Here is a 24,916-nt window from a genome sequence, read left to right as displayed (position 1 = left end):
ATAGTAGGGATGACCAGGGATGTTCTCTTGACAAGTGCGTGAATTGGACCATTTCCCTGTCCTGCTAAGCATTCTAAATGTAACGAGTACTTTTGTGTGTCAGGGAAAATGTATGGAGTAAAAAGTACATTATTTTCTTTGGGAATGTAGTGGAGTAAAAGTCAAAGTTGGCAAAAATATAAATAGTAAAGTATAGATACCCCCAAAAACTACTTAAGTAGTACATTAAAGTATTTTTACTTAAGCACTTTACACCACTGAACATATGTCCCCTATTGGTGCGTGTATCTAGGAGCGTCCGCGGCCTGAGTTTGCGGCCATGGCTCCTTCTATAGAGTACAACCCAGTGACGGGAGTGAAAGAGCCCTACTTCCCAGAGAAGGCCCGGCTGTCCCGCACGCTCACTGGCTCTATGGTCATCATCATCATGGTAAGAAACTGAGTTTTACTCTCTTCGTGTCCTTTGTTCTATGGTTTTTTACGTGGCGGAGTACGTCAGGGATAGCCAGGTCCCAGATCTGTCACTGACATGACAATAATAATAATTATTATTTCAACTGATATAGAGCTTTTCAAAGAATCTCAAAGCGCTTCAATGACTAAACGAGTTGGCAAAACGTCATATCCTACTGATGAGGAATAGGCCAGGAAAGGATGCCATTTTAGTGTACTGCATTTGAGACACAAGTGTGTAAATAAGGTGTAGTGGGACTAATAATTGTTGTATTCTCCTCACTCCTCTTTTTTTTCTACCCCTGTCCCCAGCTGTGTGTGGTTATGATTTTCCTCGTGTCAGTGATTATGTACCGTGGGATAGTGAGTGTGATGATGTACCGCACAGGCAGTTTTGTGCTGCGCACTCAGGTACAGTACAATACTCTCTGCTCTGATAAATAAAGCTGCTGACACTGGATCAGAATACCCTTCAAAACACCTGACAATGGCTGACATCCTGCATTTAGCTAATGCTAGCAGATGCTGTACATTAGCTTGGATTGATACATTATCTTGGATACATTAGCTCAGGTTTTCTCTCTGTGTGTGTGTGTGTGTGTGTGTGTGTGTGTGTTTTTCTCCCTCAGGCAGGGAACATTGCTAATATCTCCAGCAGTATGGTGAATCTGGCCCTGATTCTGCTGATGGGGCAGGTCTATACTGCGTTGGCACTGCAGCTCACTAAATGGGGTAAGAACATGACCCTCAGACACCTCTCCCTCTGCTTCAGCCAATACACTTCCACCTAATGCATCTACCCACAGAGAAATCCACTGCCTTGGCCTTAGATTAAGCGTCTACATCAATCACAGTGGCCTAAAATAAAAAACATTGTCTATCAGATAAGTGTGAAGACCATTTAAGCACCAAGTAGTATATTGAAAGTGGTGGTGTCATTACAGTACAGCATATGCATTTGGATACCTGTAAAGTATATTTAATGCATAATATTACCCTCAAAGATTTTTCTCTTACTTTCATGGATTCATATTTGTTTAAATATTTTTTTATTGTTTGATTTGTTTGTTTTGGGATGTTTGGACAGAGATGCACAGAACACAGACCCAGTACGAAGATGCATTTACCTTCAAGGTGTTTGTATTCCAGTTTGTCAACTTCTACTCCTCTCCCTTCTATGTGGCATTCTTCAAGGGAAGGTGAGAATGGAAGGTAGTGTTTATTGTTAGATGATGCAACAGGTATCTGGCTGGTTTGAAAACCCTATTCTATTGGCAGGTTTGTGGGTTATCCTGGACGCTATGGTACCTTGCTTGGCATGAGAAATGAAGATGTAAGTTTTCAGAAATTACAACCCATTTTGCATACAAAGAGCCATGTTCTCATACAGACATTTTCATGTTACCTGATGTAAGTGTGTACCAGTATATTGATGTTATGCATTTCTGTGTGTGTCTCTACTTTGTGTGTGTGTGTGTGTGTGTGTGTGTGTGTGTGTGTGTGTGTGTGTGTGTGTGTGTGTGTGTGTGTGTGTGTGTGTGTGTGTGTGTGTGTGTGTGTGTGTGTGTGTGTGTGTGTGTGTGTTTCAGTGTGGTCCAGGGGGTTGTCTCATTGAACTGGCTGAGCAGCTCTTCATCATCATGGTGGGGAAACAGCTCATCAGCAATGTTCAGGAGTTTGTCATCCCGTATGTTTCCTTCCTGACTATCCTACTTCTAACTCTGGGGCGAATCCTAACTTCCACTTAAAGATAAACTATGCAGAAATCACTTAATAATTCTATTAATTTTAGTTTATGTGACAAAACAAGCAAGTATAGTGTAGAGCAGTGTAATGCTGTCAAAGGTACGCCAAATAAAAATGTGATTCACATTAAAATAATAATAATATTTTAAAAAATATATATTTTCTTCACATTTTCAAACAGTACATTCATATTTTCCAACATTTGTATTTCCCATACATTTGGGTGAGTTTTTTTCTCTCGCCTGAGTAGCCTTGTTTCACTGCCAAAAATAAAATGAAACCATCTAGTGTTCACGAAATAACAACTCAATGTCAAATACAGGTAGCCTAGTCAAATAATTAACATTCAATCACATTAACTGTTACTCTCTCGCAGGAAACGAAACATGACATTTTGAAATATAAGCCACGGCAGTGTTTTGAGCAAGAATAAAGACGACTCTCGAGTAGTAAGACATTTATAAAAGCAACAGATACCATTAATAAGAAGGGTCTAGAAGCGTCTTATATGGTGAGCTACCGAGTGGCCAGGACAGGCAAGCCCCATACTCTTGTGGAGGACTTAATTCTTCCTGCTTAATTCTTTCTTCCTCGCAGATATGGCTGGGACAATGCTGGGGGAAAAGGCTAAAAGAACTATACAGACAATGCCTTCATCAAACAACACTGTTTCATGATGCATCAGTGACATGGCAGGAGATGTTTAGAAACAATTACTGCTTTGCATAGAAGCCAGTGAATTATATGTGTTACAGCTGGATGAGTCAACAGATGTGGCAGGCCTGGCACAGCTCCTGGTATATGTCCGTTATGTTTATGGAGGGTCAATTAAGGAAGACATCCTCTTCTGCAAACCACTGGAAACCAGGACAACATGAGAGGATATTTTTAAAGTACTGGACAGCTTTGTGACATCAAATGGACTTTGGTGGTCAAGATGTGTTGGTATCTGTACTAATGGCGCAAAAGCCATGACTGGGAGACATAGTGGAGTAGTAACGCGCGTGCCAGCAGTTGCTCCCGACGCCACAAGAGGATCTTGCTGCCAAGGGAATGCCTGACAGCTTGAAAGATGTTTTGGACACTACAGTGAAAATGGTTAACTTTGTTAAAGCAAGGCTCCTGAACTCTCGTGTATTTTCTGCGTTATACAATGATATGGGCAGTGACCATATAACGCTTTTACAACATACAGAAGTGCGCTGGTTATCAAGGGGCAACGTTTTTTTAAATTGAGAGACAAGCTTAAAGTTTTCTTTACTGACCATAATTTTCACTTGTCTGATCGCTTGCACGATGACGAGTGATGCCTATATGGGTGATGTTTTTTCTCACCTGAATGATCTGAATCTAGGATTACAGGGACTCTCCGCAACTATATTCAATGTGCGGGACAAAATTGATGCTATGATTAGGAGGTTGGAGCTATTTTCTGTCTGCATTAACAAGGACAACACACAGGTCTTTCCATCATTGTATGATTTTTTGTGTGCAAATGAACTCAAGCTCACGAACAATGTCAAATGTGATATAGCGAAGCACCTGAGTGAGCTGGGTGCACAATTACGCAGGTACTTTCCCGAAACGGACGACACAAACAACTGGATTCGTTATCCCTTTTATCTGAATAAGAGAGTCTTATCAAAATTGCAACAAGCGGTTCTGTGAAAATTGAATTTAATCAGAAGCCACTGCCAGATTTCTGGATAGGGCTTCGCTCAGAGTTTCATCATTGATCTATACATAGAACAGATCAAGAGCTTCTTAGACTTGTGTTCAATGCGAATGACAGATCTATAACACACATTTCTATGTTAATTTGATCAATCCGCCCAAAAAGTTACATACTGCAGCTTTATGTCAAATTTTCCATTAGTCTACTATTGGCATCAATCCATGACTCAGTGAACATTTGGAAGTTATGATTTTGTCATCCTTTGTATCACTTTTTGGCCATGAAAGTACTATTCATTTGGTAGCACGATCTGCTTTGCTTTAGCCAACCCTCCTGTTGTCCATTCACACACCTTTACTTTTTCCATATTAGGTTGTGTTACAGCCTGAATTTAAAATGGATTACATTTAGATTGTTTTGTCACTGACCTAAGCACAATATCCTATAATGTCAAAATGGAATTATGTTGTTAGACATTTTTACAAATTAATTCAAAATGGAAAGCTGAACTGTCTTGAATCAATAAGTATTCAACGCCTTTGTTATGGCAAGCCTAAATAAGTTCAGGAGTAAATATTTGCTTAACAAGTCACATAATAAGTTGCATGGACTCACTCTGTGTGCAATAATAGTGTTTAACATGATTTTTGAATTCCTTCTGTTAAGTTCTGAACAAATAGAGTAAAAACTCAAACGGCTGACAAGAAAAAGCTCAAACCAAGTTTATTCAACCCACTAGGTGCTTTAGTTGCAGACACACATACAAGTCACACAAGCATACTGTATATTTATACTTTCTGACTAGGCAGAGTCACCTTATATGACTAGAATAAAAATCTGTCTATGTTGCTAGGCAAGAACACTCAGTCTGTTCCTCTCATTGGTATTGTCATGGGCGTGTAAGTGTGTGTGTGTGGACTGTAGATAAAGGGTTGTTATAGCGGGCCTCTCTGGCCCCCCTCCCAGAGGTTTCTTCTCTCTTCAACTGTTGACCTTATCTCGAGTTGAGTTCCACATCCCTCCTGGTACTAATTTCCCCGAAACCGGCCTGCCTTATCAGGAACTAACTAGATTGTTGCTCTTTACCTCCTTCCTTAGGAATTTAATATTCAACATTAAGATGTTTTGGAATATTGCCTCTTGTCTCACCCAGTAACTTTCCATACACAAAGTTCCTATTCACCCTTGTAACGTAATCAGTAAGTTATAATATGGTGACAGGAATAAGTATATTCCAAGTTAGAATCCAACACTACATAATCTCTGTACCCCAGACATACAATTATCTGTAAGGTCCATCTGTTGAGCAGGGATTTTCAAGCACAGATTCAGCCACAAGACCAGGGAGGTTTTTCAATGCCTCGCAAAGAAGGGCACCTATTGGTAGATAGGTTTTAAAAAATTAAAGCAGACAATTAATATCCCTTTGAGCATGGTGAAGTTATTAATTACCCTTTGGATGGTGTATCAATACACCCAGTCACTACAAATATGCAGGCGTCCTTCCTAACTCCATTGCCAGAGAGGAAGCAAACTGCTCAGGGATTTCACCATGAGGCCAATGTTGACTTTAAAACAATTACAGAGTTTAATGGCTGTGATAGGATAAAACTGAGGATGGATCAACAACATTGCAAAACATGCATCCTGTTTGCAACAAGGCACTAAAGTAAGTTCTGTAAAAAATGTGGCAAAGACATTTAACTTTTTGTCCTGTATACAAGGTGTTATATTTGGGGCAAACTCAATACAAGACATTACTGAGTACCACTCTCCATATTTTTAAGCATAATGTTGGCTGCATCATGTTATAGGTATGCTTGTAATCATTAAGGACTGGGGAGTTTTTCAGGATGAAAAGGAAACGGAATGAAGCTAAGCACAGGCAAAATCCTAGAGGAAAACCTGGTTCAGTTTGCTTTCCACCAGACACTGGGAGATGAATTCACCATTTAGCAAGACAGTATTCTAAAACACAAGGCCAAATCTACGCTGGTGTTGCTTACCAAGAAGACAGTAAACGTTCCTGAGTGGCCGAGGTACAGTTTTGACCTAAATCGGCTTGAAAATCTATAACAAGACCTGAAAATGGTTGTGTGCCAATGATAAAAGAATATACACTGCTCAAAAATATAAAGGGAACACTTAAACAACACAATGTAACTCCAAGTCAATCACACTTCTGTGAAATCAAACTGTCCACTTAGGAAGCAACACTGATTGACAATACATTTCACATGCTGTTGTGCAAATGGAATAGACAAAAGGTGGAAATTATAGGCAATTAGCAAGACACCCCCAATAAAGGAGTGGTTCTGCAGGTGGTGACCACAGACCACTTCTCAGTTCCTATGGTTCCTGGCTGATGTTTTGGTCACTGATGTTTTGCACAAAGGCGGAGGTAGCGGTCCTGCTGCTGGGTTGTTGCCCTCCTACGGCCTCCTCCACGTCTCCTGATGTACTGGCCTGTCTCCTGGTAGCGCCTCCATGCTCTGGACACTATGCTGACAGACACAGCAAACCTTCTTGCCACAGCTCGCATTGATGTGCCATCCTGGATGAGCTGCACTACCTGAGCCACTTGTGTGGGTTGTAGACTCCGTCTCATGCTACCACTAGAGTGAAAGCACCTTCAAAAGTGACCAAAACATCAGCCAGGAAGCATAGGAACTGAGAAGTGGTCTGTGGTCACCACCTGCAGAACCACTCCTTTATTGGGGGTGTCTTGCTAATTGCCTATAATTTCCACCTTTTGTCTATTCCATTTGCACAACAGCATGTGACATGTATTGTCAATCAGTGTTGCTTCCTAAGTGGACAGTTTGATTTCACAGAAGTGTGATTGACTTGGAGTTACATTGTGTTGTTTAAGTGTTCCCTTTATTTTTTTGAGCAGTGTATATATATATAAAATTCATTTGAACCCCTTTTTCTCCCCAATTTCAATCTTGTCTCATCGCTACAGTTCCCCAAACGGGCTCAGGAGGCGAAGGTCGAGTCATATGTCCTCCGAAACATGACACGCCAAACTGCGCTTCTTAACACCCGCCCGCTTAACCCGGAAGCCGGCCGCACCAATGTGTCGGAGGAAACACAGTTCACCTGATGACTGAGGTCAGCCTGTAGGTGCCCGGCCCACCGCAAGGAGCGTGATGAGCCAAGTAAAGCCCCCCCGGCCAAACCCTCCCCTAACACGGATGACGCTGGCCCAAATGTGGGATCACGGCTGGTTGTGATCCCACATTTGGGATCGGTTGTGATCCCACTATTGGGATCGGTTGTGACCCGGGTTCAAACCCGGGTCTGTAGTGACACCTCTAGCACTGCGATACCCTAACCCGGTATTTTTAAGCATAATGTTGGCTGCATTATGTTTATAGGTATGCTTATAATCATTAAGGACTGGGCCACTCGAGAGGCCCTAGCAATGGTCAACTTTGACAGAGCTTGAATAATTTTTTGAAAGAATAATGGGCAAATGTTTCACAATCCAGGTGTGGAAAGCTCTTAGAGACTTACCCAGAAAGACTCACAGCTGTAATCGCTGCCAAAGGGGATTCTAACATGTATTGACTCAGGGGGTTGAATACTTATTGTATCTAATCAAGATACAGTATATTAGTGTATTTTTTATATATATTTTTTATACAAATGTACAAAAAATCTTCCACTTTGGCATAACAGAGTATTTTGTGTAGATCGTTGACAAAGAAATTACAATGAAATACATTTTAATCCCACTTTGTAACACAACAAAATGTGGAAAATCTCAAGAGATGTGAATACTTTCTGAAGGCACTGTAGCATGACAATGAAGAGTTGGCTTGAGCACAAAGAGATTTGTCTAGTAGTGTTTGCCTCAAATTTTTCCGGGCGACTGTGTGATCACGCTCTCCACAGCTGATATGAGTAAGACCTTTAAACAGGTCAACATTCACAAGGCTGCAGGCCCAGATGGATTACCAGGACGTGTACTCCGGGCATGCGCTGACCAACTGGCAAGTGTCTTCACTGACATTTTCAACCTCTCCCTGGCTGAGCATGTAATACCAACATGTTTCACGCAGACTACCATAGTCCCTGTGCCCAAGAACACTAAGGTAACCTGCCTAAATGACTCCCGATCTGTAGCACTCACGTCTGTTGCCATGAAGTGCTTTGAAAGGCTGGTAATGGCTCACATCAACACCATTATCCCAGAAACCCTAGACCCACTCCAATCTGCATACCGCCCCAACAGATCCACAGATGATGCAATCTCTATTGCACTCCACACTGTCCTTTCACACCTGGACAAAAGGAACACTTATGTGAGAATGCTATTCATTGACTACAGCTCAGCGTTCAACACCATAATGCCCTCAAAGCTCATCACTAAGCTAAGGACCCTGGGACTAAACACCTCCCTCTGCAACTGGATCCTGGAATTCCTGACGGGCCGCCCCCAGGTGGTAAGGGTAGGCAACAACACATCCGCCATGCTGATCCTCAACACGGGGGCCCCTCAGGGGTGCGTGCTCAGTCCACTCCTGTAATCCCTGTTCACTCATGACTGCATGGCCAGGCACGACTCCAACACCATCAAGTTTGCCGATGACACAAGTGGTAGGCCTGATCACCGACAACAACGAGACAGCCTATAGAGAGGAGGTCAGAGACCTGACCATGGGGTGAAAGGACAACAACCTCTCCCTCAACATGATCAAGACAAAGGAGATGATTGTGGACTACAGGAAAAGGAGGACCGAGCATACCCCCATTCTCATCAATGGGGCTGTAGTGAAGCAGGCTGAGAGCTTCAAGTTCCTTGGCGTCAACATCACCAACAATCTAACATGGTCCAAGCACACCAAGACAGTCATGAAGAGGGCACAACAAAACCTATTCCCCCTCAGGAGACTGAAAAGATTTGGCATGGGTCCTCAGATCCTCAAAAGGTTCTACAGCTGTACCATCGATAGCATCCTGACGGGTTGCATCACTGCCTGGTATGGCAACTGCTAAGCCTCCGACCGCAAGGCAGAGGGTAGTGCGTGCAGCCCAGTACATCACTGCGGCCAAGCTTCTTGCCATCCAGGACCTCTATACCAGGCGGTGTCAGAGGAAGGTCCTAAAAATTGTCAAAGACTCCAGCCACCCTAGTCATAGACTGTTCTCTCTGCTACCGCACGGCAAGCGGTACCGGAGCACCAAGTCTAGGCTTCTAAACAGCTTCTACCCTCAAGCCATAAGACTCTTGAACATCTAATCAAATGGCTACCTAGACTATTTGCATTGCCCCCCCCCTTTTACGCTGCTGCTACTCTCTGTTATTATCTACTATCTACACTTTAATACCTCTACCTACATGTACATATTACCTCAATTACCTCGACTAACCGGTGCCCCCGCACATTGACTCTGTACCGGTACCCCCTGTACTTAGCCTCGCTATTGTTATTTTACTGCTGCTCTTTAATTATTTGTTACTTTTATTTCTTTTTTTTGTTGTATTTTTCTTAAAATGGCATTGTTGGTTAAGGGCTTGTAGGTAAGCATTTCACTGTAAGGTGAAATGTTACATTCGCCGCATAATCGGAGCATGTGACAAATAAAAATTTGATTTGATATTTTAAAATGTAATTTGCATTGTTTCTGTATAATGATATGAACTCTGTGTGGGTGGTACAGTGTGGCTTTAGTATACTGTACTGCAGTATTGGCCCAGCCAGCAAAGGAGCCATGGTGGTGGTGCTGAGAAATGCACTCTCTATTTGAATTGTTTTTACACTCCTCCTTGCTCATTCTCTCCTCTCTTCTCCTCCTTTCCTCCTCTCCTTAGTAAGGTGAAGGCATGGCAACAGAAGAGGGCGCTGAATAAGGTGCGGGGAACGCAGAAATCCCAGGAGCCTCGGCGGTGGGAGGAGGACTATCAGCTGGTGGAGTGCGAGGGCTTGTTTGAGGAGTACCTCGAGATCGGTAAGACAACAACCACACTCTGAGATTTAGCAGTGGGAGTCATTTTCTGACCAGAATATATTCCTTATGGATTCAGTGGATTTTTATTGCATACAAGCAAATACAATATTTGAAGGCTAAAAGTGAAATGAATTACATAAAGTGTAAATCCATCAAGTTAGTAGAACTCAAAACTCAGGGATTTCACCGTTCAGGGACACAAACAAACAAAGAACAAACACAAATCGGTTTTCATTCATAAAAATGGGTGAATCTTGCTGTATAACTTTTTTGTTCTTTCAAGTGGATATTGTTGGTATATTGTCAATGCATTACTTTCTTATATTACCCCACCCTTATCCCTCGACTTCCTCAGTAGAGTTGCTAACTTATGACCTTCTCCATCTGTCCACAGTGCTCCAGTTTGGCTTCATCACAATCTTTGTGGCTGCGTTCCCCCTGGCACCGCTCTTCGCCCTACTCAACAACTGGGCCGAGGTACGCCTGGATGCCCACAAGTTTGTGTGTGAGTACCGGCGGCCTGTGGCCGAGCGCGCTCAGAACATCGGCGTGTGGTTTAACATCCTGGAGGCCCTGTCGCACCTGTCCGTCATCGTCAACGTGAGTCGCACAATGATGCCCTCATCATTACCCGTGTGCTGTATTTTTGTTTTTAAACACCTGGTCTGAAAACATCTGATAAACTTTGATTTTGTAATGTCACTTTAAGCAGTATATTAAAAGGATTCTAATATTATTATGTCAAGTTTTTATAATTTGTGTTCATTTTAATTTACTGTACCATACAAAATTATTTTATGTCAATCTACCCCTTTCAGGCTTTCTTGATCGCCTTCACGTCGGATTTCTTACCACGACTGCTCTACCAGTACAAGTTTGACAACGATCTGAACGGATATGTTAATTTCACTCTGGCCTATGCTCCTCCCAGCTACACCAGCCATCCCATGTGCAGGTAATTGTGATCATAAATACACACTGGATATAGTAGATATAGTTTAGCTGTTGTACATACTTAAAGGCATAGTTCAGTTTAGATATGTGATTCCATAGCTTGGCAGCAGTCTATGGAAAAGGAGTGACTGCAATCCACATTTTGGTGTTGTTAAAGGGATAGTGTGAGATTTTTGCAATTAAGCCCTTTATCTACATCAGGGATGGGCAATTTTGATGGGGTGGGGGCCACAAAAAATCTGAACTCATCTTGAGGGGCCACAGTGGCTCGCGGGTCTGCGTACCCAAATACATCCCCACCTTGCGAGTGTGATTGTGGAGGCCAGGTCATCTGTTGCAACACTCTCCTTCTTGGGTGAGTGTTTAAGGGTCAAATATCCCTTAAACAGCCTGCAGGTGTGTTTTGGGTCATTGGGCCTGTTGAAAAACAAATTATAGTCCCACTAAGTGCCAACCAGATGAGATGGTGTATCCCTGCAGAAGGCTGTGGTAGCCATTCTGGTTAAGTGTGCCTTGATATCTAAATAAATCACAAGAGAGTGTCAACGGCAAAGCACCTCTACATCATCACACCACCTCCTCCATGCTTCAAGGTGGGAACCACACATGCGGAGATCATTCGTTCAACTACTCTGCGTCTCACAAAGGCACGGCAGATGGAACCAAAAATCTCCCATTTTGACTCATCAGACCAAAGGACATATTTCCACCGGTCTAAAGTACATTGCTCATGTTTCTTGGCCCAAGCAAGTGTCTTATTATTATTGGTGTCCTTTAGTAGAGGTTTCTTTGCAGCAATTTGACCATGAAGGTCTGATTCAGTCTCCTCTGAACAGTTGATGTTGAGATATGTCTGTTACTTGAACTCTGTGAAGCATTTATTTGGGCTGCAATCTGAGGGGCAGCTAATTGCCGATTTCTGAGGCTGATAACTCTAATGAACGTCCTCTGCAGCAGAGGTAACTCTGGGTCTTCCTATCCTGTGGCGGGCCTCATGAGAGCTTGTTTCATCATAGCACATGATTGTATTTGCGACTGCACTTGAAGAAACTTTCAAAGTTCTTGAATGTTCTGCATTGACTGACCTTCATGTCTTAAAGTAATGATTGACTGTCGTTTCACATTGCTTATTTGAGCTGTTCTTGCCGTAATATTGACTTGCTATTTTACCAAATAGGGCTATCTTCTGTATACCAACCCTACCTTGTCACAATACAACTGATTGGCTCAAACGCATTAAGAAGGAAAGAAATTCCACAAATGAACTTTTAACAAGGCACACCTGTTAATTTAAATGCATTCCAGGTAACTACCTAGAAGGCCAGCATCCCAGAGTTGCCTCTTCACTATTGACGTTGAGACTGGTGTTTTGCGGGTACCATTTAATGAAGCTGCCAGGTGAGGACTTGTGAGGCGTCTGTTTCTCAAACTAGACACTCTAATGTACTTGTCCTCTTGCTCAGTTGTGCACCGGGGCCTCCCACTCCTCTTTCTATTCTGGTTAGAGCCAGTTTGCGCTGTTCTGTGAAGGGAGTAGTACACAGCGTTGTACAAGGTCTTCAGGTTCTTGGCAATTTCTTGCATGGAATAGCCTTCATTTCTCAGAACAAGAATAGACTGACAAGTTTCAGAAGAAAGGTATTTGTTTCTAGCCATTTTGAGCCTGTAATCGAACCCACAATGCTGATGCTCCAGATACTCAACTAGTCTAAAGAAGGCCAGTATTATTGCTTCTTTAATCAGAACCACAGTTTTCAGCTGTGCTAACATAATTGCAAAAGGGGTTTCTAATGATCAATTAGTCTTTTAAAATTATACGCTTGGATTAGCTAACACAGCGTGCCATTGGAACAAAGGAGTGATGGTTGCTGAAAATGGGCCTCTATCTACATAAAAAATAATCAGTTCCAGCTACAATAGTCATTTACATCATTAACAATGTCTACACAGTATTTATGATCAATTTGATGTTATTTTAATGGACAAAACATGTGCTTTTCTTTCAAAAACAAGGACATTTCTAAGTGACCCCAAACTTTTGAACATATATGTATGTATGTATGTATGTATGCGTGTGTGCGTGTGTGCGTGCGTGCGTGCGTGCGCGTGTGTGTGTATATATATATATGTATATGTACATATATATATGTATATGTGCATATATATATATGTATATGTGCATATATATATATGTATATGTGCATATATATATATGTATATGTGCATATATATATATGTATATGTGCATATATATATATGTATATGTGCATATATGTATGTATATATATGTGTATGTGTATATATATATGTGTGTATATATATGTGTATGTATATGTGCATATATATACACTGCTCAAAAAAATAAAGGGAACACTAAAATAACACATCCTAGATCTGAATGAATGAACTATTCTTATTAAATACTTTTTTCTTTACATAGTTGAATGTGCTGACAACAAAATCACACAAAAATGATCAATGGAAATCAAATTTATCAACCCATGGAGGTCTGGATTTGGAGTCACACTACAGGCTGATCCAACTTTGATGTAATGTCCTTAAAACAAGTCAAAATGAGGCTCAGTAGTGTGTGTGGCCTCCACGTGCTCCACGCCTGGGCATGCTCCTGATGAGGTGGCGGATGGTCTCCTGAGGGATCTCCTCCCAGACCTGGACTAAAGCATCCGCCAACTCCTGGACAGTCTGTGGTGCAACGTGGCGTTGGTGGATGGAGCGAGACATGATGTCCCAGATGTGCTCAATTGGATTCAGGTCTGGGGAACGGGCGGGCCAGTCCATAGCATCAATGCCTTCCTCTTGCAGGAACTGCTGACACACTCCAGCCACATGAGGTCTAGCATTGTCTTACATTAGGAGGAACCCAGGGCCAACCGCACCAGCATATGGTCTCACAAGGGGTCTGAGGATCTCATCTCGGTACCTAATGGCAGTCAGGCTACCTCTGGTGAGCACATGGAGAGCTGTGCGGCCCCCCAAAGAAATGCCACCCCACACCATGACTGACCCACCGCCAAACCGGTCATGCTGGAGGATGTTGCAGGCAGCAGAACGTTCTCCACGGCGTCTCCAGACTCTGTCACGTCTGTCACATGTGCTCAGTGTGAACCTGCTTTCATCTGTGAAGAGCACAGGGCGCCAGTGGCGAATTTGCCAATCTTGGTGTTCTCTGGCAAATGCCAAACGTCCTGCACGGTGTTGGGCTGTAAGCACAACCCCCACTTGTGGACATCGGGCCCTCATACCACCCTCATGGAGTCTGTTTCTGACCGTTTGAGCAGACACATGCACATTTGTGGCCTGCTGGAGGTCATTTTGCAGGGCTCTGGCAGTGCTCCTCCTGCTCCTCCTTGCACAAATGCGGAGGTAGCGGTCCTGCTGCTGGGTTGTTGCCCTCCTACGGCCTCCTCCACGTCTCCTGATGTACTGGCCGGTCTCCTGGTAGCGCCTCCATGCTCTGGACACTACGCTGACAGACACAGAAAACCTTCTGGCCACAGCTCGCATTGATGTGCCATCCTGGATGAGCTGCACTACCTGAGCCACTTGTGTGGGTTGTAGACTCCGTCTCATGCTACCACTAGAGTGAAAGCACCGCCAACATTCAAAAGTGACCAAAACATCAGCCAGGAAGCATAGGAACTGAGAAGTGGTCTGTGGTCACCACCTGCAGAACCACTCCTTTATTGGAGGTGTCTTGCTAATTGCCTATAATTTCCACCTGTTGTCTATTCCATTTGCACAACAGCATGTGAAATTTATTGTCAATCAGTGTTGCTTCCTAAGTGGACAGTTTGATTTCACAGAAGTGTGATTGACTTGGAGTTACATTGTGTTGTTTAAGTGTTCCCTTTATTTTTTTGAGCACTGTATATATGTGTGTGTGTGTATGTGTATATACAGTGGGGAGAACAAGTATTTGATACACTGCCGATTTTGCAGGTTTTCCTACTTACAAAGCATGTTAGAGGTCTGTAATTATTATCATAGGTACACTTCAACTATGAGAGACGGAATCTAAAACAAAAATCCAGAAAATCACATTGTATGATTTTTAAGTAATTAATTTGCATTTTATTGCATGACATAAGTATTTGATACATCAGAAAAGCAGAACTTAATATTTGGTACAGAAACCTTTGTTTGCAATTACAGAGATCATACGTTTCCTGTAGTTCTTGACTAGGTTTGCACACACTGCAGCAGGGATTTTGGCCCACTCCTCCCTACAGATCTTCTCCAGATCCTTCAGGTTTCGGGGCTGTCGCTGGGCAATACGGACTTTCAGCTCCCTCCAAAGATTTTCTATTGGGTTCAGGTCTGGAGACTGGCTAGGCCACTCCAGGACCTTGAGATGCTTCTTACGGAGCCACTCCTTAGTTGCCATGGCTGTGTGCTTCGTGTCGTTGTCATGCTGGAAGACCCAGCCACGACCCATCTTCAATGCTCTTACTGAGGGAAGGAGGTTGTTGGCCAAGATCTCGCGATACATGGCCCCATCCATCCTCCCCTCAATACGGTGCAGTCGTCCTGTCCCCTTTGCAGAAAAGCATCCCCAAAGAATGATGTTTCCACCTCCATGCTTCACGGTTGGGATGGTGTTCTTGGGGTTGTACTCATACTTCTTCTTCCTCCAAACACGGCGAGTGGAGTTAGACCAAAAAGCTCTATTTTTGTCTCATCAGACCACATGACCTTCTCCCATTCCTCCTCTGGATCATCCAGATGGTCATTGGCAAACTTCAGACAGGCCTGGACATGCACTGGCTTAAGCAGGGGGACCTTGCGTGCGCTGCAGGATTTTAATCCATGACGGCGTAGTGTGTTACTAATGGCTCTCTTCAGGTCATTGACCAGGTCCTGCCGTGTAGTTCTGGGCTGATCCCTCACCTTCCTCATGATCATTGATGCCCCACGAGGTGAAATCTTGCATGGAGCCCCAGACCGAGGGTGATTGACCGTCATCTTGAACTTCTTCCATTTTCTAATAATTGCGCCAACAGTTGTTTCCTTCTCACCAAGCTGCTTGCCTATTGTCCTGTAGCCCATCCCAGCCTTGTGCAGGTCTACAATTTTATCCCTGATGTCCTTACACAGCTCTCTGGTCTTGGCCATTGTGGAGAGGTTGGAATCTGTTTGATTGTGTGTGGACAGGTGTCTTTTATACAGGTAACGAGTTCAAACAGGTGCAGTTAATACAGGTAATGAGTGGAGAACAGGAGGGCTTCTTAAAGAAAAACTAACAGGTCTGTGAGAGCCGGAATTCTTACTGGTTGGTAGGTGATCAAATACTTATGTCATGCAATAAAATGCTAATTAATTATTTAAAAATCATACAATGTGATTTTCTGGATTTTTGTTTTAGATTCCGTCTCTCACAGTTGAAGTGTACCTATGATAAACATTACAGACCTCTACATGCTTTGTAAGTAGGAAAACCTGCAAAATCGGCAGTGTATCAAATACTTGTTCTCCCCACTGTATATGTGTGTATATATGTATATGTATACACGTGTGTGTGTGTGTGTGTGTGTGTGTGTGTGTGTGTGTGTGTGTGTGTGTGTGTGTATGTATGTATGTATGTATGTACAGTGGGGAGAACAAGTATTTGATGCACTGCCGATTTTGCAGGTTTTCCTACTTACAAAGCATGTAGAGGTCTGTAATATTTATCATAGGTACACTTCAACTGTGAGAGACGGAATCTAAAACAAAAATCCAGAAAATCACATTGTATGATTTTTAAGTAATTAATTTGCATTTTATTGCATGACATAAGTATTTGATACATCAGAAAAGCAGAACTTAATATTTGGTACAGAAACCTTTGTTTGCAATTACAGAGATCATACGTTTCCTGGAGTTCTTGACCAGGTTTGCACACACTGCAGCAGGGATTTTGTCCCACTCCTCCATACAGACCTTCTCCAGATCCTTCAGGTTTCGGGGCTGTCGCTGGGCAATACGTACTTTCAGCGCCCTCCAAAGATTTTCTATTGGGTTCAGGTCTGGAGACTGGCTAGGCCACTCCAGGACCTTGAGATGCTTCTTACGGAGCCACTCCTTAGTTTCCCTGGCTGTGTGTTTCGGGTCGTTGTCATGCTGGAAGACCCAACCACGACCATTCTTCAATGCTCTTACTGAGGGAAGGAGGTTGTTGGCCAAGATCTCGCGATACATGGCCCCATCCATCCTCCCCTCAATACGGTGCAGTCGTCCTGTCCCCTTTGCAGAAAAGCATCCCCAAAGAATGATGTTTCCACCTCCATGCTTCACGGTTGGGATGGTGTTCTTGGGGTTGTACTCATCCTTCTTCTTCCTCCAAACACGTCGAGTGGAGTTTAGACCAAAAAGCTCAATTTTTGTCTCATCAGACCACATGACCTTCTCCCATTCTTCCTCTGGATCATCCAGATGGTCATTGGCAAACTTCAGACGGGCCTGGACATGCCCTGGCTTGAGCAGGGGGACCTTGCGTGCGCTGCAGTATTTTAATCCATGACGGCATAGTGTGTTACTAATGGTTTTCTTTGAGACTGTGGTCCCAGCTCTCTTCAGGTCATTGACCAGGTCCTGCCGTGTAGTTCTGGGCTGATCCCTCACCTTCCTCATGATCATTGATGCCCCACGAGGTGAGATCTTGCATGGAGCCCCAGACCGAGGATGATTGACAGTCATCTTGAACTTCTTCCATTTTCTAATAATTGCGCCAACAGTTGTTGCCTTCTCACCAAGCTGCTTGCCTATTGTCCTGTAGCCCATCCCAGCCTTGTGCAGGTCTACAATTTTATCCCTGATGTCCTTACACAGCTCTCTGGTCTTGGCCATTGTGGAGAGGTTGGAGTCTGTTTGATTGAGTGTGTGGACAGGTGTCTTTTATACAGGTAACGAGTTCAAACAGGTGCAGTTAATACAGGTAATGAGTGGAGAACAGGAGGGCTTCTTAAAGAAAAACTAACAGGTCTGTGAGAGCCGGAATTCTTACTGGTTGGAAGGTGATCAAATACTTATGTCTTGCAATAAAATGCAAATTAATTACTTAAAAATCATACAATGTGATTTTCTGGATTTTTGTTTTAGATTCCGTCTCTCACAGTTGAAGTGTACCTATGATAAAAATTACAGACCTCTACATGCTTTGTAAGTAGGAAAACCTGCAAAATCGGCAGTGTATCAAATACTTGTTCTCCCCACTGTATGTATACCGGTCCAATTGTGCAGTATGTTGGCTATATATATGTATGTGTGTGTATATATATGTCAAATCAAATTTTATCGGTCACATACACATGGTTAGCAGATGTTAATGCGAGTGTAGTGAAATGCTTGTGCTTGTACTTCCGACCATGCAGTAATATCTAACCAGTAATCTAACAATTTCACAACCACTACCTTATGGATGAGGTTACACTACAAGTGTAAAGGAATGAATAAGAATATGTACATATAAATATATGGATGAGCGATGGCCAAACGACATGGGCAAGATGCAGTAGATAGTATAGAGTACAGTATATACATATGAGATGAGTAATGTAGGGTATGTAAACATTTAATAAAGTGGCATTGTTTAACTTGTGGATAAGGGGCAGCATTTTCACGTTTGGATGAAAAGCGTGCCCAGAGTAAACTGCCTCCTACTCAGTCACAGATGCTAATATATGCATATTATTATTAGTATTGGATAGAAAACACTCTGAAGTTTCTAAAACTGTTTGAATCATGTCTGTGACTATAACAGAATTTCTTTGGCTGGCAAAACCCAGAGGACAAACCATTCAGATTTTTTTTATTTTAGGTCACTTTCATTTCAATGGGGTTTCATTGGGAATCCAGATTTCTAAGGGACCTTCCTGCAGTTCCTATCGCTTCCACTGGATGTCAACAGTCTTTAGAAATTGGTTGAGGTTTTTCCTTTGAGAAATGAAAAGTAGCCATGTTCAGAATGACGCTCGAGTGAAGTGTACTGTTTGTTAGAAGTACGTGACCAGAAAGCATGCTACACATTGTTTTCCTCCGGTATTGAACACAGATCATCCCGTCTTCAATTTTATCGATTATTTACGTAAAAAAATACCTAAAGTTGTATTGCAAAAGTAGTTTGAAATGTTTGAACAAAGCTTACAGGTAACTTTTGTAGTCATGTTGAGAGAGTTGGAACCGGCATTTTTCTGGATCAAACGCGCCAAATAAATGTACATTTTGGATATATATCGACGGAATTAATCAAACAAAAGGACCATTTGTGATGTTTATGGGACATATTGGAGTGCCAACAGAAGAAGCTCGTCAAAGGTAAGGCATGAATTATATCTTTATTTCTGCGCTTTGTGTCGCGCCGGGATGGTTGAAATATGATGGTCTGTGATTGTTTGCTGGGGGGCTATCCTCAGATAATAGCATTGTTTGCTTTCGCCGTAAAGAATTTTTGAATCTGACACGTTGGCTGGATTCACAACAAGTGTAGCTTTAATTTGGTATATTGAATGTGTGATTTCATGAAAGTTAATTTTTTATAGTAATTTATTTGAATTTGGCGCTCTGCATTTTCACTGGATGTTGGCCAGGTGGGATGCTACCGTCCCACATATCCAAGAGAGGTTAAAGTGACTAGTGATACATTTATTACATCCAATTTTTAATTATTAACCTTTCTAGCCCCGGGGTTCCGCTAGCGGAACACCCACAACATTCCACTGAAAAGGCAGCGCGCGAAATTCAAAACAAAAATTTGGGAAATATTTAACTTTCACACATTAACAAGTCCAATACAGCAAATGAAAGATAAACATCTTGTTAATCTACCCATGGTGTCCGATTTCAGAAATTCTTTACAGTGAAAGCACAACATGTGATTATGTTAGGTCAGAGCCAAGTCAAAAACACACACAGCCATTTTTTCAGCCAACAATAGGAGTTAGAAAAAGCAGAAATATAGTTAAAATGAATCACTAACCTTCGATTATCTTCATCAGATGACCGTCATAGGACATCATGTTATACATGTATTGTGTGTTTTGTTCGATAATGTGCATATATATATTAAAACAAATCTCAGTTTACATTGGCGCGTTACGTGCAGTAATGTTTTGATTCCAAAACATCCGGTGATTTTGCAGAAATACTCATAATAAACATTGATAAAAGATGCAAGTGTTATTCACAAAATTAAAGATAAACTTATCCTCTATGCAACCGCTGTGTCAGATTTCAAAATAAACTTTACGGAAAAATAATTATCTGAGAACGGCGCTCAGAGCACAATCCAGCCAAAGAAATAGTCGCCATTTTGGCGTCAACAGAAGCTACAAAAACACTATAAATATGCACTTACCTTCAAATAACTTCATCAGAAGGCACTCCCAGGATTCCCAGTTCGACAGAAATGACTGAAAAGTTCCATAAAGCCCATCATTTAGCCACTTGTTGTTAGCATGTTCAGCCCACGAATCCATTTTCATGACGCACGAGCAATCCCTCCAGACAAAAACTCAAAAAGTTCCGTTACAGGTCGTAAAAACAAGTCAAATGATGTATGCAATCCATATTTAGGATGTGTTTAACATTAATCATCAATAAGGATCCAACCGGAGAATTTCATTGTCTGAAGAAAGAGCATTGGAACGAGAGCACTCTCTCTCGCTCGCGCGCAAAACGAGACTGAGATTTCTGACGACCACTCACTAAAATAGCTCCTATGAGCCCCTCCTTTATAGTAGAATCATATAACTAAAATCTAAAGATGGTGACATCTAGTGGAAGCCCTAGGAAGTGTTTGCTTATCAATAACTAGAAGGGGTATCATTTGGCACTGTTTTGAAAATCGAGTTCTCACTTCCTGTGTGGAAGTCTTCTCAGGTTTTTGTCTGCCAAATGAGTTCTGTTCTACTTACAGACATAATTCAAACCGTTTTAGAAACTTCAGAGTGTTTTCTATACAATAGTAATAATAATATGCATGTATTACCTTCTGGGGCAGAGTAGGAGGAAATTCCGTTTGGGTACGCAATTCGTTCAAAGTGGAAACACTGCCCCCTGTCCATAACAGGTTTTAAAGTGGCTAGAGATTTGAGTCAGTATGTTGGCAGCAGCTACTCAATGTTCGTGATGGCTGCTCAACAGTCTGATGGCCTTGAGATAGAAGCTGTTTTTAAGTCTCTCGGTCTCAGCTTTGATGCACCTGTACTGACCTCGCCTTCTGGATGATAACGGGGTGAACAGGCAGTGGCTCGGGTGGTTGTCCTTGATGATCTTTTTGGCCTTCCTGTGACATCGGGTGGTGTAGGTGTCTTGGAGTGCAGGTAGTTTGCCACCGGTGATGCGTTGTGCAGACCTCACTACCCTCTGGAGAGCGCTGCGGTTGTGGGCGGAGCAGTTGGCGTACCAGGCGGTGATACAGCCCGACAGGATACTCTCGATTCTGCATCTGTAAAATTTTGTGTGTTTTAGGTGACAAGCCAAATTTCTTCAGCCTCTTGAGGTTGAAGAGGCGCTGTTGCGCCTTCTTCACCACGCTGTCTGTGTGGGTGGACCATTTCAGTTTGTCCGTGATGTGTACGCCGAGGAACTTAAAACTTTCCACCTTCTCCACTACTGTCCCATCGATATGGATAGGGGGGTGCTCCCTCTACTGTTTCCTGAAGTCCACGATCATCTCCTTTGTTTTCTTGACGTTGAGTGTGAGGTTGTTTTCCTGACACCACAATCCGAGGGCCCTCATCTCCTCCCTGTAGGCCGTCTCGTCGTTGTTGGTAATCAAGCCTACCACTGTAGTGTCGTCTGCAAACTTGATGATTGAGTTGGAGGCGTGCATGGCCACGCAGTCATGGGTGAACAGAGAGTACAGGAGAGGGCTGAGAACGCACCCTTGTTGAGGATCAGCGGGGTGGAGATGTTGTTTCCTACCCTCACCACCTGGGGGTGGCCCGTCAGAAATTCCAGGACCCAGTTGCACAGGGCGGGGTCGAAACCCAGGGTCTCGAGCTTAATGACGAGTTTGGAGGGTACTATGGTGTTAAATACTGAGCTGTAGTCGATGAACAGCATTCTTACATAGGTTTCCCTCTTGTCCAGATGGGTTAGAGCAGTGTGATTGCGATTGCGTCGTCTGTGGACCTATTGGGGTGGCAAGGAAATTGGAGTAGGTCTAGGGTGTCAGGTAGAGTGGAGGTGATATGATCCTTGACTAGTCTCTCAAAGCACTTATGATGACGGAAGTGAGTGCTACGGGGCGATAGTCGTTTAGCTCAGCTACCTTAGCTTTCTTGGGAACAGGAACAATGGTGGCCCTCTTGAAGCATGTGGGAACAGCAGACTGTGATAGGGATTGATTGAATATGTCCGTAAACACACCAGCCAGCTGGTCTGCGCATGCTCTGAGGACACAGCTAGGGATTCCGTCTGGGCCGGCAGCCTTGTGAGGGTGAACACGTTTAAACGTTTTACTCACGTTGGCTGCGGTGAAGGAGAGTTCGCAGGTTTTGGTAGCGGGCCGTGTTGGTGGCACTGTATTGTCCTCAAAGCGAGTGAAGAAGTTGTTTAGTTTGTCTGAGAGCAAGACATCGGGGTCCGTGAAGGGGCTGGTTTTCTTTTTGTAGTCCGTGATTGACTGTAGATCCTGCCACATTCCTCTCGTGTCTGAGCCGTTGAATTGCGACTCTACTTTGTCTTTATACTGACGCTTAGCTTGTTTGATTGCCTTGCGGAGGGAATAGTCACACTGTTTGTATTCGGTCATGTTTCCGGTCGCCTTGCCCTGATTAAAAGCAGTGTTTCGTGCTTTCAGTTTTGCGCGAATGCTGCCATCAATCCACGGTTTCTGTTAGGGGAAGGTTTTAATAGTCGCTGTTGGTACAACATCACCGATGCACTTGCTAATAAACTCGCTCACCGAATCAGCGTATACATCAATGTTGTTGTTCGACGCTATCCGGAACATATCCCAGTCCACGTGATCAAAGCAATCTTGAACCTGAGCGTTTCCTGTTTTAGTGTCTGTCTGTAGGCTGGGAGCAACAAAATGGAGTCTTGGTCAGATTTGCCGAAAGGAGGGTGAGGGATGGCTTTGTATGCGTCGCAGAGGTTAGAGTAACAATGATCCAGAATTTTCCCAGCCCGGGTCACGCATTCGATATGCTGATAAAATTTAGGAAGCCTTGTTTTCAGATTAGCCTTCTTAAAATCCCCAGCTACAATAAATGTAGCCTCAGGATATGTGGTTTCCAGTTTACATAGTCCAATGAAGTTATTTCAGGGCCGTCGAGGTGTCTGCTTGGGGGAGATGTACACGACTGTGATTATAATCGAAGAGAATTCTCTTGGTAGATAATGCGGTCGGCATTTGATTGTAAGGAATTCCAGGTCAGGTGAACAAAAGGACTTGAGTTCCTGTATGTTGTTATGATCACACCATGACTCGTTAATCATAAGGCATACACCCCCGCCCTTCTTACCAGAGAGATGTTTGTTTCTGTTGGCGCAATGCGTGAAGAACCCATGTGGCTGAACCGACTCTGATAACGTATCCCGAGTGAGCCATATTTCCGTGAAACAAAGATGTTACAATCTCTGATGTCTCTCTGGAAGGCAACCCTTGCTCGGATTTCATCTACCTTGTTGTCAAGACACTGGACGTTGGCTAGTAGTATACTCGGGAGCGGTGGGCGATGTGCCCGTCTACGGAGCCTGACCAGAAGACCACTCCGTCTGTCCCTTCTGCGGCGCCGTTGTTTTGGGTCGCCTGCTGGGATCCAATCCATTGTCCTGGGTGGTGGACCAAACAGAGGATCCGCTTCGGGAAAGTCGTATTCCTGGTCGTAATGTTGGTAAGTTGACGTTGCTCTTATATCCAATAGTTCCTCCCGGCTGTATGTAATGAGACTTAAGATTTCCTGGGGTAACAGTGTAAGAAATAATACATGAAAAAAACAAAATAGTGCATAGTTTCCTAAGAACGCGAAGCGAGGCGGCCATCTTTGTCGGTGCCGGAAGTTTTTATATATATATATACAGTGGGGCAAAAAAGTATTTAGTCAGCCACCAATTGTGCAAGTTCTCCCACTTAAAAAGATGAGAGAGGCCTGTAATTTTCATCATAGTTACACTTCAACTATGACAGACAAAATGAGGAAAAAAAATCCAGAAAATCACATTGTAGGATTTTTAATGAATTTATTTGCAAATTATGGTGGAAAATAAGTATTTGGTCACCTACAAACAAGCAAGATTTCTGGCTCTCACAGACCTGTAACTTCTTCTTTAAGAGGCTCCTCTGTCCTCCACTCGTTACCTGTATTAATGGCACCTGTTTGAACTTGTTATCAGTATAAAAGACACCTGTCCGCAACCTCAAACAGTCACACTCCAAACTCCACTATGGCCAAGACCAAAGAGCTGTCAAAGGACACCAGAAACAAAATTGTAGACCTGCACCAGGCTGGAAAGACTGAATCTGCAATAGGTAAGCAGCTTGGTTTGAAGAAATCAACTGTGGGAGCAATTATTAGGAAATGGAAGACATACAAGACCACTGATAATCTCCCTCGATCTGGGGCTCCTTGCAAGATCTCACCCCGTGGGGTCAAAATGATCACAAGAACGGTGAGCAAAAATCCCAGAACCACACGGGGGGACCTAGTGAATGACCTGTAGAGAGCTGGGACCAAAGTAACAAAGCCTACCATCAGTAACACACTACGCCGCCAGGGACTCAAATCCTGCAGTGCCAGACGTGTCCCCCTGCTTAAGCCAGTACATGTCCAGGCCCGTCTGAAGTTTGCTAGAGAGCATTTGGATGATCCAGAAGAAGATTGGGAGAATGTCATATGGTCAGATGAAACCAAAATATAACTTTTTGGTAAAAACTCAACTCGTCGTGTTTGGAGGACAAAGAATGCTGAGTTGCATCCAAAGAACACCATACCTACTGTGAAGCATGGGGGTGGAAACATCATGCTTTGGGGCTGTTTTTCTACAAAGGGACCAGGACGACTGATCCGTGTAAAGCAGGGGTGTCAAACTCATTCCACGGAGGGCCTAGTGTCTGCAGGTTTTTGGTTTTTCCTTTCAATAAAGCCCTAGACAACCAGGTGTGGGGAGTTCCTAACTAATTAG

General features: G+C 43.2%; 1 protein-coding gene across 8 annotated transcripts in view; it reads left to right on the top strand.

Annotated features, from left to right (window-relative positions):
• The window catches only part of LOC139557339 (anoctamin-7-like), a 262,338-nt gene that overhangs the window by 33,253 nt on the left and 204,169 nt on the right, over nt 1-24,916 (top strand). For 6 of the 8 annotated variants that reach the window (XM_071372024.1, XM_071372025.1, XM_071372023.1 and 3 more), the window contains exons 13-21: nt 293-430; nt 766-864; nt 1,083-1,185; nt 1,541-1,652; nt 1,732-1,786; nt 2,043-2,140; nt 9,696-9,832; nt 10,227-10,432; nt 10,651-10,787. In XM_071372024.1, coding sequence (XP_071228125.1) covers nt 293-430; nt 766-864; nt 1,083-1,185; nt 1,541-1,652; nt 1,732-1,786; nt 2,043-2,140; nt 9,696-9,832; nt 10,227-10,432; nt 10,651-10,787 — 1,085 coding nt within the window. Of the gene's footprint in view, nt 1-292; nt 431-765; nt 865-1,082; nt 1,186-1,540; nt 1,653-1,731; nt 1,787-2,042; nt 2,141-9,695; nt 9,833-10,226; nt 10,433-10,650; nt 10,788-12,091; nt 12,185-24,916 lie in introns of all 8 variants that reach the window. The other 2 variants (XR_011671368.1, XM_071372026.1) reach the window with 2 other exon arrangements.

The sequence above is a fragment of the Salvelinus alpinus genome, chromosome 28 (genome assembly GCF_045679555.1).
Source record: "Salvelinus alpinus chromosome 28, SLU_Salpinus.1, whole genome shotgun sequence".
NCBI lineage: Eukaryota > Metazoa > Chordata > Actinopteri > Salmoniformes > Salmonidae > Salvelinus > Salvelinus alpinus.
This window is presented reverse-complemented; position numbering and strand designations above follow the sequence as displayed.